We start from the raw sequence: 16,197 nt of genomic DNA, 5'->3' as shown, positions 1-16,197 counted from the left end.
TATGGCTCCACCCCCACTCAGGCGATTGGATGTTGTGGCATGGGTCACCTCCAACTCCTACTCCAGTGGCAGTTGTTCTTACTGACAAATTTTGTGGCTTCTTCGATGGGCTTCAGCACCCAAAAGGTTTCTAGGATGAGCTTCCGATGCATAACCCCGAAACAACACATGCTCTCTGGTGAGACGGTCTGGTGCATGAAAACAATGTTCACAGCTTTCCATTGCTATTACAGATATTCTAGGATGTGCAATGTTAAATTCCAGCCAGTTGGAACGACACAGATTAAGCGGTGTAGTGGTAGACTGTTCTGTCACTGTAGGTTCAGGAGTGTTTTCCTCACCATGTAAGACAAGAGAGTCTCCTAAACCTTGCCAGCACCTTGCGCAAGGCAGTGTACTTTTTAAAAAGCATTGTAAGACTAGGTTAATGATGTGCGCCATACAGGGAAAATGTGCTATTTCCCCCAGGTTCAAGGCCACCACGATGTTGTGGCCTTTGTCGCTGACCACCTTCACTAGTTGGAATCAGTGGGGTGACAGCCAGAGAGATATTTGCTGCTTGATGTACTTTAGCAGCTGTTTGCCTGTGTAGCTACTGTCATCCAGGCCGATCAGCTCTAACACCTCATGGCAGAGGAGGAGTGGGAGAGATGTTGTGTCTTGATGCTGTTGGGGATGGGAGCGTGTCCATGGAGGAGATGGTAAAGGAGGTGGATAAGTTTGATGCAATCGTGGGGGGGGTCAAAAGGACCTGGCTTTGTTCCTAGGGCGCTGCCTCACCACTGCTGCAAAAACATTGACCCAGTGGGCCATGAAAGACATGTACTGTCCCTGCCTCTAACAGATGCTCCAGATGTCCACCATGATGTGAACTGTGACGCAGAGTGACAATAGCAAGAAGTAGCCCACATTGTCTTCTAGGTGAGAGTACAAGGCAGTGATGGCTTTTTGGGAGCAATAATGCCAGCTAGGTATCTTCCAGTGAAACTGAGCACATGCCAGCAGCTCCTTAAAGGCAGCAGACTTTGCTAAATGGTACAGCAGTGACTATACCACCAGCAACTTGGCCAGGTGGAAATCTAGCTTGTTCGCCAGCTGATTGCTGGGCATATAAAGTTGTTTCCTTGCCATGTATCGATGGCTGGTGATGGATTGGGAGAGACAGAAACTCTTGTTACGGTAGCTGGCTGCCATGGGATGGGGTGATGCCTCTTCATGTGCATTTAGACCTGTTGTGCCTAAATTTGTGTTAGACTGCCTGTAGCTTATTTTACTCTTGCAGAGGTATGTTTTGGGCCTAATGCACCAACAGTGTCTGTGGCATCAACAGTTCCCAAAGTAGATATGGCCCTTGCAGTTCTTTGGAAGGTACAATGCCTCAGAATTTTATTTCTGCTGCTGCCTCCTCTGTTGTTATCTTCTGCTCCGCTTTAGAACCCTGATCCAGCAACCAGTCTAACACACAATCATTATCAGAGTCCTCAACTTCTTTGTCACTTTTATCAGACTGTAATATGTCATTGTGGGCTCCTTGGCCTTGTGGGCTCCACCTCCTGAACTTTCTTCTCAAGGCAGTCCAACCACTGCTGTCACACACGTCATCAACAGGGAGACTCAGTTGACTAGGCACCCCACTGGGAAGTGCAGTGAAGACAGAGAGGATTACACTGAAAGACTTCTCTGGGGCTGTAAAGAGGAGGAGCAGGAAAAATTTTGTGATCCCTGGCTTTAAGCTTTAAGGCACAGTGTCAGACTGAGACATTACCTCCACATCATCTTGCGGTGACTGAGAGAAGGAGTGAGCCATCAAATCCACAATCTCCCCAACCTCCTGAATGATAATGTTGCTCCTTTCTGAAGCCAGGGAGAACTGCAGATTACTACAAGTACTACTGCTACTACTACCACAGAAATAATGCAGTATCGGAGCCACTAACAGATCTAGGCCTATTGTTTTATTTGTTTAAAACTCTACCCTCTTGTAAAACACTGGTTGCATACTTGTATTGCTATATTTTGCAAAACAAAAATCCCTGGAGATGCCTTGTCACAGATTTTAAACTAATATTTTCTGTGTTTTCACTCACTGAGTTAAAACACCACTCTCTGTATTGTAAAACACATGTTGCACAGTTGTATTGCTATTTTTTGCAAAACTAAAAAAAAAACTTGAACTATGTGGATTTCAGACTATTATTTCACATGTTTTAACTGAGAGTTAAAACGCTACCCTCTGTATTGTAAAACACGCGTTGCACGATTGTATTGCTATTTTTCACAAACCCCCAAAAATACATTGAACTATCTGGAGATATTCTGTCAGATTTCAGACTAGTATTTCACATATTTCATGCAGCAAGCATACTCTTTAGAATTTTCTTTTTTTTTTCAATCTATTATCTTTTGATTTATATTTAGAACGGAAAGACTCCTTCTTACCTCATCCATGGGATGGTATTTTGTATAATTAAATGACAACAATGATCTCTTATGTCTACGTTCAACAACAAATTGCTCATCTATGTATTTTTGGACATCATCTATTAGAACACTGAAAAGAAGCAAAATAAAAAAGAACATAATCAGAGGATTTGGTCAGAACTGGACTTCATGATGTCTCCTTGTGTAAAATGCTGCTATTAATTTTATGTTTTCTTTCAACTGTTTAGTTCACATTTCATTGGTAGATATTAAGATTTTCAATAATTGGTGAAATACAGTGACTGGGCAAAGGCAATGGTTTGGGGGAAGTGCAATAGTTCTACCATGTATTTCAGTGGTACCAAGTTAGGTGATTTTATTTTCAGGGGCGGATTGGTAACTTAAAGTAGCCCTGGAAAAAAAAAAAAAAAGTGGCCCAATGTTGTAGGTGGGTCCAAATTGATAGAAGACGGGCCAAAACAAGTAGGTGGGGACAAATGAAGTAGGCGGGGCATGCAATACCATAGTGTGGCACAGAATACTGCTCCAGCAGAACCAAATACCACAGGACAGCACAAAATACTGCCTTCCCAGCCACAGTATTCAACTATATCACCGTTATGAGGACAGTAATACAGTTGAGTTCAGGAAAGCACCTGTGCCCTTTAAGCATCAGATCATTAGGTACCTGGCCTGCGGCCATCAAGAGGGTTTGAGTGCCCCCCTGGGCATCGGTGCAGCGGGAAATTTCCCTGTAGGGTCTATGGCCAATCCACCCCTGCTTATTTTATTCTAACAGCAAATTTCTCTTCATTTTACATAATTTCCTATCTGCAGAAAATGGATTAGCACTCTGTAGAAGACATATCTAGTTTTCAGCGTAGTCCAAGAAGAATGTAATGATCACTAGTGTTGAACGCAAATATTTTAATCGCTAATTTTTATTGCAAATATAGGCACTTCGAGAATTTGCGAAGATGTAGAATATAGTGCCATATCTTTGTAATTGTGAATATTCTATTATTATTTTTTTTTATCAGTACCCTCGCTGCTTCTTCCTTGTGGGCAAATGAGAAGGCAGCAATATCTTTGTCTGAGCTTAGCAACATCGCTAGCAACCAAAAGGAAAGTTGCCTACCCCTTACCATATAAGAAACTACCCAGCAGCCATTTTCTGCAGTTTTTTGCAGTTCTTAAAAAGAGAGCAGTGTCATTGCTGTGCTCTGTGCTTTGCTGAGTCATATGGATCCTTATTCAATTACTTTAGATAGTTACCTCATATATAATACAGATAGTGAGAGATAGTCAGTGTAGGTTAGATAGTGATATAGTGTAGCTGATAGGTTCCAGTGCAGGGTCTTAGGTAGTGTAATTGGAATTACTGTTCTGTGCATTTTCTCCAGTCTTAGGAAACTTCTAGCAGCTTGAAAAATGAAAAGAGTGAGTCACGCCTGTATTGCACGTGCAATATGCACATATTACATTGCCGATTTTCACAATCAAGAAAATAATGACTGGAGATCACGAATTCTAGCGAATTTATGGTGAATATTAGGCCAAAAATTTGTGAAATATCGCGAAAACGAATATTGTCCATGCTCCTCATCACTAACGATCAGACAGAAATGCTGCAGTTGTGACACTGGAACATAACTAGGGTAAATTGCAAAGGAACCATGCGTGTCACTAACAAAAAAAAAAAAAAAAGATTTTGAGATTTGAATGTATCTAGGATATTGTGGATAGAAGGGAAATAGACAACAACTAGAACTGTAGAAAATCATATTAACATTGGAGACTGGAAGAGCATTTGTAACATTTAGTGATTGTGAGCCAAAACCATGATGGAGTCTACACAGAGATAAGGTATAGAAAGATTTGCACTTGCCTTGTGTTTTTGACCCCCAAGTGGTTTTGGCTAACAATCATTAATAGAAATCACTGACCAAACGTGTGAACTAGGCCTCGTATGATTCTATATACACATACAGCTGTGAGAGAACCTGTGTATTGTTTGTTCAAGGTGCGATTAGTGTACAGGAAGACAGGAATTCAGGTCAAAGTTCTTAGTAACTATACATAGATTAATTTGACAAAATTCTTTGGCTATGCTGCAATGATGTCAGATCCCATGTCATGCCTGGGCCAGCAGGTCTCATTTAATAAAACATACATACCGGAATGAAATCAGTTTTTGGTGAAGATTAAACTTGGTATCATGCAAGAGTGATGATGGCACCCGTACATGCACTTCGCTGCCAGGGTAGATATCCTCTAAAAAGCTTGGCTTCCATAAATCAAGCTGTAGTAAAACAGAATTAAATAACATGTCATTTTGCACAATGTTAAGTAAGAAGAATACATACTACATTGTTCATCTTTTATAATTAATATATGACTAATATATGAGTAATTTTTACTGCTTGAATTAAAAGGGTTTTCCAGGCTTTTACTATTGACAGCCTATCCGCAGGATAGGTTATCAATATCAGATCGGCGGCAGTCTGACACCCGGCACCCCCTCCGATCAGCTGTATGAAAAGAAGGCTGTTTTGTCTTCTGTCTTTCTTCTGCTTGCCGCTGCTAGGTCAACAGCGAGCCATTGAGCCATTCTGACATAAAAAGTTAACTTTTTGTCTAGCTATGTGGTACTTTTTACTTTCACTTTGTGCCCATCTAATAACCCATATCTCTAATTTAATAAGAGGTCATAAACACTTTCTTAAGCCACATTCTTATCAGTAAGATAAGAACTGAGCTATAATGAGTGTCATAATCTCAGAGAGCAAAGATAAGGAGACAGATTAGCTGGCTAATGGAAAAGAGAGAAAATTCATAACCCTCTAGAGCGTATTTGTAATAAAGACCAATATAAAAAAAGAAAAGATTTTTGATGAAAATAAGTACAATGCCATAATTTAAAAAATGCCCCCAAATGTGTACATAGCCTTTAAGCAATAGACTCCTGTATGCATAATAACTCTGACACTACTTAATTTATCATATAATATAAGAATGGAGCATTGGATTGGTTTTTGTGACTTGTTAAAGACTTCATTTTTCAGAGCTTCTATGGAAAATGAAAGGTGGCATCTGGTTGGTTACTATGGGCAACTAAGTGTCCATTCACACGTCCGCAATTCTGTTCCGCATTTTGCGGAACGGAATTGCGGACCCATTCATTTCTATGGGGCTGCACGATGTGCTGCCCGGATCCGCACTTCCAGGTCCGCAATTCCGTTCCCGAAAAAAATAGAACATGTCCTATTCTTGTCTGCAATTGCAGACAAGAATAAGCATTTTTTATTAAGTGCCGGCGATGTGCGGTCCGCACATCGCCGATGTCCGTGTTTTGCGGATCCGCGGATCTGTGGATCCGCAAAACACACACGGATGTGTGAATAGACCCTAAGACAGTTTTTCTTTACACCAGTTTTGATAAATCTCCCCCTTCCTACTTTCAAAATAATAAGACCTAAGAATAAACACATCTTGTTTAATGAAATAATAATAAACTATAAAGCTATCACATAATTTAATATAAAATGTCACAGTGTGTTTCACTGTGATACCACATTGCAATGTAGGCTGGCTGCCTGCGATCTTGCGTACTGGCTGCGGATAAGGTGTTGCTGTGTAGTCTTGTTGCTTGTGTGTGTGTGCTGGCTGCAGATTTCTGTGGATTTGTGTGAACAGTTCCCTGTGACTTGTATGCTATCTGTATTTGTTCATGTAAGAGTTAATGGGGCATATTCCCCTGTCATTGGATGAGTCTAAATTATGCATGCACATCTGTGGCAGTCCTCGAGCCTGGAGTAAAAAACGATGTCAACCAGGGGCTAACATTTCTTTAACATTTCATTCCAATGTCAGTAAATTTGCCAGGCTGGAGTCCCAGTCCTGGCATAGCCCCCGCCCACTCCAGCCATGCCCAACTGGCAGACACGGCGAAACTAGTCATGCAACTAAATATTGTTGTGGATCGGATGCGAACCCATTTATTTCAATGGGGCTGCAAAAGATTTCCGCATCCGTATGTCCTTTCCATAGCCCTGCAAAAAAATAAAATAAAATAAATATATATATATATATAGAACACTATTAGAACAAGAACAACAAGTCCTATTCTTGTTGTCCATGTTGTGGTCAAGAATAGGCATTTCTAACAGAGGGTAGGACGTATTAATCTGCAAAATGCAGAATGCACACGGTAGGCATTCGTGTTTAGCGGATCCGCACTTTGAGGACCACAAAAACGGATACAACTGTATGTAGGAGGCCTGAAAAGGAAGTTTCAGATATTTAAGAATTTTGTATAAATGTTTAATATAAAGTAAATCACATACAATAAATTGCTAATTTCTCCCATGCCGTCACATGACTAAGCTCTGGTATTTTTCTCCAGTTTGTGTGACACACTGAACACATGGTTATGTGTGAGAGGTCACAGACCACATAACTTTTATCTAGATGTCGCCAGACATCTGGTTTTAGGCCGAACTGTCCATTTTTCTGGCATCCTGTCCTCCAACCAGCCTGGGCGGACACAAGGATGTCCTCTGTTTCAATAGCTCACAATCAGACAGCAGCATTGTGCTGTCTGAACGTGAGCTACTGTACAGCTACAAACGGACTGACTGGCAGGCTTCTCTCACCCCTAGTCAGTCATTAGAGTCGCAGACATGTCACTGTGTGGCTGACTGAGGATGAAAGAAGAAGCACAGAGCTCACCTGACCATCTTCTAGTACTTTTCTTCCCCTTCGCCCGAAGCCGGGGGCATGGCTTAGTGAAGTTGATGGCGTGATAAAAAATGCCTAACAATTCATAAAAATCCTAGACAAGATTAGTCTAAATAATTCAGTATAGGAACACATGATAAGTTCAAATAACTCAATAGAAATGAAAAATGTATACACTTATGCGGTTTTGAGTATGACCGGTATAACCATAGTCCAATAAACAGATATAAATATATAATAATAAATAGATGTCAATGAATGAAGACCTCGTGGTAATGTAATATTGTATATATCACCACCAGATATGCCACTGTAATATCGGGTGTTATAGGGGCAACATATATATTTCTAATTGACACAAATACTTCTTAGTCATGAAGATGCAAGGTTAAGACTGTTAGATATTATGGTCAAAAGACCCCTCACGTGTCACCCGACATACGAACTGCCGCTTCCCATGGTACCCAGTTCTGGTAATTAGTGATGAGCAGAAGGGGCAATATTCAAATTTGCGATATTTTGCAAATATTTGGGTGAATATTCGTCATAAATTTGCAAATTCGGGAATTCACCATTGTTTTCTTGATTGCAAAAATCGGCAATGTAATATGTGCGTATTGCAATACCTGCGTGGGTCACTTTTGGTACATTTTTTAAGCTACTAGAAGTTTCCTGACACTGGAGAAAATGGTTGGCACGGCAGAACATTACAATAGCTTTATATGCAGATAGAGTGCTCCAATATGTTTGCGATTGTGAGAATCGGCAATTATTTATGCACATATTTTGGCGCAATACGTGCAACTACACATTTTAGCAGGTCTGACTACATATTACTGATTGGTGCACTAAGTATTGTTGTGAACTTGTGACATCACAGCACTATGTCTGTAGCATGTATGTACGGACAGCAGAACCAGAATTAGCTACACTATATCACGATCTAACCTACACTGACTATCTCCCACTTACTATCTGTATTATACATAGAGATGAACAAATATTTTGGGAAAAATTTGCTTAGATCCAAATTTATTCACGACAAATTGCGTTAAAAAAAGGCTATTTATGGGCTGCAGAGAGCCTTTATAGGGGTGTAGAACACTGTGCCTTGCAGTAACACACATAAGGAGTCTACTGTGGTAGTGAAACAATACCGTGAGTCAGTATGACAAGCACATGACAGGTGTCGATCTTAGAATTATTGCATACTTTTTTTTTTTTTTTTTTTTTAAGTTTTACTTTTAATTTATTTTTTTCCTTCATCATACATAAAAAGTTCAGAAACAAAACATGACAATAAACAATAAGACATGACAATAAACAATAATACAGCAGGAGATAAACAAAGATAATTCCTGTATATACACGTACATTTGTTGCTCGCTTATCCTTAAACATCTGGAATATATCCCTGTCCTGTTTCTTTCCTCGTATCATATACAAAAAAAAAAAAAAAAAACAATATAACCCCTCCCCTTTCCCCCCCCCCCCATGGTTGTCTTGATGGGTACCGCAAGTTTTCCTTCCTTCTTCCACTTCGTCCATTTATTTATGGGTACCGGCATATTCGTATCTACATACCCTCCCACATAAGTTCTTCCATGCTTCGATGTTTGGTGGTGTGTCCGCCCCCCACTCTCTAGCCACTACAACCCGCGCCAGCATTAATCCTTTGGCCCATTTCCTTTCTATTTCTATGTCGAGACCTATTTTCCTGATATATCCGAGCACCGCAATAGCGATCTCCATTGGGGCTGAGCACCCAGTTGATCTGGTCAGCTCACGAAAAACCTGGGTCCAGTAATCCTGCATTAGAGGGCAGTGCCAGATCAAGTGGGTGAAATCCGCATTATCCATCCTGCACTTCCAGCATCTAGCGTCCCTTGTTTTATACATCCTACTCAGCACCCATGGGGTGATGTAGGTACGATGGACAATAAAGAACTGTATCAGTCGAAAATTACTCGATACTGTACTTCTTTTTATACTTTTATAGATACATCTCCAATCTAACACGTTTGGTTCAACTTCTAGTGCCCATTTTTGTTCACTATTAAACTTTATCACTCCCCTTAAACCCCTTTTAATTTTTTTATATATCTGTGATATTGATATTTTGGTCCCCTTATTGAGACAACAAAATTCTACAAATTCTGATTGTTTGGTGATTAAATACAATTTATTCTCCGTGCTGTCAAATGCATGTTTTAACCGAAAATATCTAAAACGTGTGAGGGTATCTAGTTTTATACTAAGTCCTAATTCTTCTAATGTCCTGAGCTTTCCTTTTATCTCAATCTGTGAAATAAACTTAATACCATTTTTTTCCCAAAATACATAATCATCTAACTTCTGAAACTCGCCTAAGTTTATGTTCCCCCATAAAGGGGTAATCTTTAATGAGTAATTTATCCCCAGTAATTTTTTAACATTCACCCATATCAAGTGCATCATATTACTAATAGGACACTTCTTACCCTTTATTTTTAATATCCCGGCTTCCAGGACACTAAAAATATTATATTGGAGACCTACAAACTCACCCACTAGGTACTGACGTAATCTATCATCCTCTGTCATTAACCATTGTAGCTGGGATGCGTAATAGTAGCCTCTGAAGCAGGGCACGGACAAGCCACCATCTTCTTCATCGAGCCATAAATATTTTTGTTTGAGCCTGACCCTTTTTTTCCCCCATATAAGATCATTTATCAATCCCTCCAATACATTGAAAGGGTGGTCACCTATCCAGACAGGGCATGAAGATATAACATAGAGGACCTGCGGCAACAAAATCATTTTAATAATAGCTATACGATCTGCCTGTCTTATCAGTATTTTTTGCCAAATACTTATTTTATTTTTAACCCTTTTAAGCAGAGGGTCAAGATTCAATTCTATATATTCCTGGATCCTCGCACTAATTTTTATTTCAAGGTATTCCAGTGCCTCTGTGGGTTTCAATATTTTAACATTAAGATCCATTCTCCTGGTTTCATAGCCAATTGGGAGCAACACTGATTTCATCCAATTCACCCTGAAGCCGGAGATTTGACCAAATTGATTTACAGTTCGCATTAGGTATGGAACCGTTGTCGCCCCCCCTTTCAAAAAAAACAAGACATCATCCGCGTATAAGCACATTTTATCTGAGGCGCCCCTGCTCCCAAATCCCCTGATGTTATCATCTGATCGCACCTTACATGCTAACGGTTCGACAAATATAGCAAACAGTAATGGTGAAAGGGGGCACCCCTGCCTAGTTCCCCTTTGCAACACTATCGATTCAGATGTCTCTCCGTTGATTTTAATCCTTACTTTCGGATGTTGGTACAGTAGTTGCACCCAACTAATAAATTTGTCCCCCAAGTTTAGCTCACGCATTATGTTCCAGAGGTATGCCCACTCCACCCTGTCAAACGCTTTTTCTGCGTCCAGTGACAGGAGGGAGTGGGCACCCTCCCCACTCATCTGGATATTAAGGAGGGCCCGGCGGATATTCATTTGAGCCTGACGTTTCGGTATAAACCCCGATTGATCTGGGTGTATTATCTTGCCTATCACTTTTTTTAGGCGGTTTGCCAACAATTTGGCACATATTTTAAAGTCCGTATTGAGAAGAGAGATGGGGCGATACGAGTCCACCTTACTCTCGTCTTTCCCCTTTTTCCCTATCAGGGTTATTACAGCCTCTGACAGGGAAGCCGGGAGTTCACCCCTGTCCATAGATTCCTTAAGGACCCGCAAGAGTACTGGTAGGATAACCTCTCCGTATCTTCTATATATCTCGAAGGGGAGACCATCCGGCCCGGGGCTAGAGTTACCCTTTATCGATTTCAGGGTATCACGTAATTCCTCCAGTTCTATTGGACCATTCAAATTCTCCCTATCCTCCTCGGAGAGAGTAGGGAGCGAGGCCCCCTCCAAAAAGAATTTTATGTCTCCACCATCCCCCACTCCCTCCGAGGAGTAGAGGTCCCTATAATATTTAACAAATTCCTGCTCAATTTCTCCCGGGCTGGATGTTATCACCCCATCTCTCCTCTCAACACGCTTAATTCGGCCGTCCCCCCTCTGATTCTGTACAATAGTGGAAAGCAGTCTACCTAGTTTCCCAAATTCCCTGAAGTATCGGGCCCCCTCAAAAAACACTCTTTGTTGTGCCTTATTCTCCAGATAATTATTTAGAGAGATTTTTGACTCTTCTAACTCCGCCGTCGTCTCAGGTGAATTATTAACCAGGAGTTTCTCCTCTAGTTTCTTTATTTTTTCACCCAGCTCCCTCTCCTTTTTGGCGAATTCAGTTTTTAAGCCCTGAATTCTACCAACGAGGATGCCCCGTAAGTATGCTTTAAATGCGTCCCATACATAACCTATTTGTGCAGATCCCAAATTAATTTTCCAGTACTCCGCTATATCGGCGCTAATACTTTCATCTTTATTTATCAGATTTAGCCAGTGTGGGTTTAGCCGGAACACTCTACACTTTGGTTTAACCGTTGTTTTAAATGTCAGGCAAATTGGGGAGTGGTCTGAAATACTATTCACCTCATACCTCATTTTCGATATCTGCTCTACCAGATCTGGGCTAGCTAATGCCATATCTATTCTTGACATGATTTTGCTCCCATAACCAAACCAGGAGTACGCTCGCTTATCATCATACAGATACCTCCATACATCTATTAACCGCAGTTCTTGTGATATTCTTTTGAGAAGTGTTGGTTGACTTGTCCCATATTTATCATTTGGTATCACAGAGTATCTATCTAGACATCTATTCATAACGGAGTTAAAGTCTCCCATTACCAGTATGGGGCATTTACCTCGCGCCTCTGCAAACTCCACTAAGCTATTAATAACACATAGTGAAAATGGTGGGGGTATATAAACAAAGGCTAGAACGCACAGTCTCCCATTCCACTGGCAGTGGAGGAAAACATATCTGCCCCTATCATCGATCTTCTGATCTAGTGGGAGGTAGTCCACTTTGTGGTGGATATATACACTAACTCCACATGAGTAGGTAGAGAAACATGAATGATACTGGTACTTAGCCCATTTCCGAGTTAATAAGTATGTCTTATCCTTAGTGTTATGTGTCTCCGTTAGTCCCACAATTGCTGGGAGGTGTCTAGTAATTGTATCAAAAACCATAACCCTCTTAACCTTATCCCCCAGACCTTGTACATTCCATGTTAAAATCCTACTCATGTGTGCCTTCCACCTGTGTTTTCTTTCTTATCTTCATTAATATTCCCATCAAGACAACCATCCCACCCATAACCCCTCCTCCTTCCCCCCCTCCCCTGCCCCCTCCCTCCCCCCCCTGCTGGTTGGCGAAATAGAACATTTCCCCCACCTCTTACGCTACGCCCCCTTCCCTCCCCCCCCGCACCCCCCTCACCCACTCCACAGGCCGTCTCATGATCCTATTCCCTTGGAATCCATCCATTCAGCGGCCTCCTCTGGTGATCCAAAAAAACTAACTTGGTCGTGGTATATTACGCGTAACTTAGTTGGGTATATCAAGGAGTATTGAAGCTGAGCGGCTGCTAACCTCCTCTTTACTTCTCTAAATTCACGTCTCTTTTCCTGCGTTGCTCTGGAGTAATCAGGATATATTTCTATATTACGACCATTGTACTCTATTATCTGCATCTTCCTTTTTGCCCTCATTATTACTTCTCTATCTCTGGAACTTAAGATTTTAACTAAGATGGCCCTGGGAGGACTCCCTTTTAACGGTGGTCTTCCCGGGATTCTATGTGCTCTATCAACTAAAAACCATTTGGACAGGGTACTTTTATCAAAACTATCCTCCAGCCACTGCTGGATAAACCCAGTTATATCTTCTCCTTCCACCCCCTCCGGAAATCCCACTAATCTCATATTTGATCTCCGGGATCTGTCCTCCATTGTGGTAACTCTCTCTAGCAGGATTTTCTTTTCACCTTCTATAGCTTCTACTCTTTTTTTTGTCCCATCAATATCTCTCCTCATTCCTCCTGAGGATATCTGCAGCTCCTTAACCTTTTCCCTCACCTTATTCATCTCTTCCTTGATCAAGGAGAGGTCAGCCTGAGCAGAAGCGATCTTAATGGTCAGATCCTCTAAACTATGGTTAGACTGTTGTACCGCCCCTAAAATTTCTCCCAGTTTTTTATCAACTGAATTTATTCTTTCCTCCATCCCTTCTCCATTCCCTATCCTATTCTCAACCCCGGGGCCTTCGTCTGGGACGGATGGCTCACCTCCATCTTTCTGGGCCTCCTTATTCCCCCGTAGTGCACTCCTACTCTTTGGGTTTGGAGGGGATTTAAGATATTTTTCTAGGCCAGTGACTGTACTGCTCCCTTTTCCCCCACCCGGTGAGGAGGTTCCCACCGATTTTCTGCTGTAGTTTTTTGGTGGCATCTTTTCGTCTCTTCCCCTCCCTATCCTCTCCCTATTACAACCTCCCACGCACAGAAAAGGGAAAAGAGAAAATCATAAGCCACACACAAAAAGAAGAAAAAAAATATCAAAATAGATGCCGTGCAGTCACACGGGAATATGGGCAAAAAAGAGAAAAAGCAAAAAAAAAGAAATGTCCCCTCGACAGAGTCCAAAAACTGGGCCAAGCACAACAGTTCTATTTACCAGTCCATACCCAAGAAAAAAAAAAAAAAAAAAAAAAAAAAAAGGGTCCGTTTTATTCTTCCTAACAAACAACGAATAATGTCCAGAGGCTGGGTACAAGCATATTTCAGGAGAGGGAAGGACATAGACGAAAGGAGATCAAAGAGTCGATTCATGTGGTACAATTAGCATACCATTTATGCTGTTATACCGTCAGATGCACCGCACGGAGGAACATAATATGTCAATGGTCTCCCAGATCGCCTGATGTTAAAGACACCCAAAGGGGACAGAATTCCATTTTCTGGGCAGGCACCGGTCCTGCCGGGGGTACCCGACACACTAGGATAGCTGGAGAGCCTCCATTCATCTCCAGGTGTATACCCACTCGCAGGCCCCCCTAAAACAGCCGTATGCCGGGCCAGCAGGGCAACTTTTTGCGGTACACTGCACCCAGATTTTCAGCACAGCGCTGTGGTATTCAGCCAATTTATTCTTATCCCAGGTTCACCCGGCAATTGTTACAACAGAGGGGAAAGGGAGTAACACCCATCATCAAGCTGCCTTGTTCCCCTTCTTATGTCTTCAGCCTCACCCCTCCAACATACCGCTGGGAGACCAACCAAGCACCGCGGCTTACAGAGCTGTCTCTCAACAATGAATAGCTCACTTTGCAGGCTCCAAGGGGTCGCTCCGCATTCCCACAGGGTTACAAAGTTGCCAGGCTACTTCACCATTACTTCGCTGCACGGGTCTGCTCCTGCGGTCACGATCCTCTGAATCTCCAGGCATGATCTCTCCGAGCCCCCCGAATCAACTCAGCGGATCACCAGTAAGGTCTGCGGATCATTCAGCGGCTCCCCCGTTCCATGCGTGTGCCTTCCATAGAGAGCTACACGCCGAAGCGCCGGCAGCCTGCGGGAGGGAGGAGGGAGGGAGGAGGAGAAAGCGCGGCACGTCCTCACGTCATGCCGCTACGGCCCCCGTCAACTGAAAGCGAACGAAATTATTGCATACTTAACTTATTTGGGCAGTCACAGGGCCAAAACTGACCAAATAACTCAAGTATAGACTCAGGCTCACAGGTAGATGTTAGAGTCATGGAGAAGTGTACTCCTTTTACACCCTCGTCAGCTGATTCCACATAGATGTCTACAGAACCTGTTCTATTAAACGCTTATAAAAGTAGAGCCCCCCGACAGAGTGAAGAGGGTGTCAGCAGTAAGTTTGTGCTGACGTCACTGATTATTTTGCCAAAAATAATCAGCATTTGGTCAGTAATCCATCAGTATTGCTAATGCCCCCAAAAAAACAGGAGTAGATCTAAAACAGAGATGACACGTGAACCGAATATTTGCATGTCTTCTGTGTTTCCTACCCACTCCTGCTTTTGGCTACCAAGTCATAAACCAATTCTAATGGGACCATACAGGACTTAAAGCAGCTACACAGACAGGATCCGTTAAGCGTTTCATTTTTCCTTCCTTCTAACAGATCAGAAGTGTCAAATAAATGATGATGTCAGCCAGGCCGAAAGCCCAAATAGTGGACCAGTCATGAAGTGGGGAAGAGTGGCAACAGCATGAGAAATCCACAGAGTGGAACTATGACATAGTGGGGAGGCGGAAGCAGCATGAGGAGACCACAGAGTGGCCCAATTATATGGTCTGGAGGTGGAAGCAGCATGAGTTACAATAACCGAGTCTGGAGGTGGCAGCATCTTGTGGAAGCCATAGAATGGCACAATGACTGAGTCTGTAAGTGTCGGTAACAGCAGCATCAGGAGGAGGCCATAGAGTGGCACAATGGCAGAGTTTGGAGGTGGCAGCAGCATGAGCATGCCACAGAGTGGCACAATGACATACTCTGGAGGTGGCAGCAGCATGAGGAAGCCACATAATAGCACAATGACATTGAGTGTTGAACGAATAAGATACTTCTGGGGGAACCTGCCTGGCATGAACAGGACTCTAGTAGCTACAGACAATGAGAAGACAAAGCGTAAAGATAACTTATAGAAAAGTAAAGATTTTACCACATATAACCGTAGCGCTGACCACAGAATAAATTTTGTTTTTTGACTGAAATACTTCAATAAAGATTTTGCCACATATAACCGTAGTGCTGACCACTGAATTGATTTTGTTTTTCGACCAAGATACTTCAATAAAGATTTTACCACATATTACTACAGCGCTGAACGCTGAATAAAATTTGTTTTTCCACCGAAATACGACACAAAAGATTTTACCACATATAACTACAGCGCTGAATGCTGATTACAATTTGTTTTACCACCGAAATAAGTCACAATAGATTTTACCACATGTAACTGCAGTGCTGGACGCTAAATACAATTGGTTTTTCCACTGAAATAAGTCACAAAAGATTTTACCGCAGATAACTGCAGCG

The 16,197-nt window shown here is 42.0% G+C and overlaps 1 protein-coding gene across 1 annotated transcript in view; it reads right to left on the bottom strand.

Moving 5' to 3' along the window:
- The window catches only part of LOC122945407 (carboxypeptidase O-like), a 383,815-nt gene that overhangs the window by 245,570 nt on the left and 122,048 nt on the right, over positions 1-16,197 (bottom strand). The window contains exons 4-5 of the mRNA XM_044304477.1: positions 4,599-4,723; positions 2,440-2,551 (exon numbers count right to left, since the gene is read on the bottom strand). Coding sequence (XP_044160412.1) covers positions 2,440-2,551; positions 4,599-4,723 — 237 coding nt within the window. The remainder of the gene's footprint in view (positions 1-2,439; positions 2,552-4,598; positions 4,724-16,197) is intronic.

This window comes from Bufo gargarizans, chromosome 8, assembly GCF_014858855.1.
Source record: "Bufo gargarizans isolate SCDJY-AF-19 chromosome 8, ASM1485885v1, whole genome shotgun sequence".
NCBI lineage: Eukaryota > Metazoa > Chordata > Amphibia > Anura > Bufonidae > Bufo > Bufo gargarizans.
The sequence above is the reverse complement of the archived record's forward strand: the minus strand, read 5'-3'. Positions and strand labels throughout refer to the sequence as shown.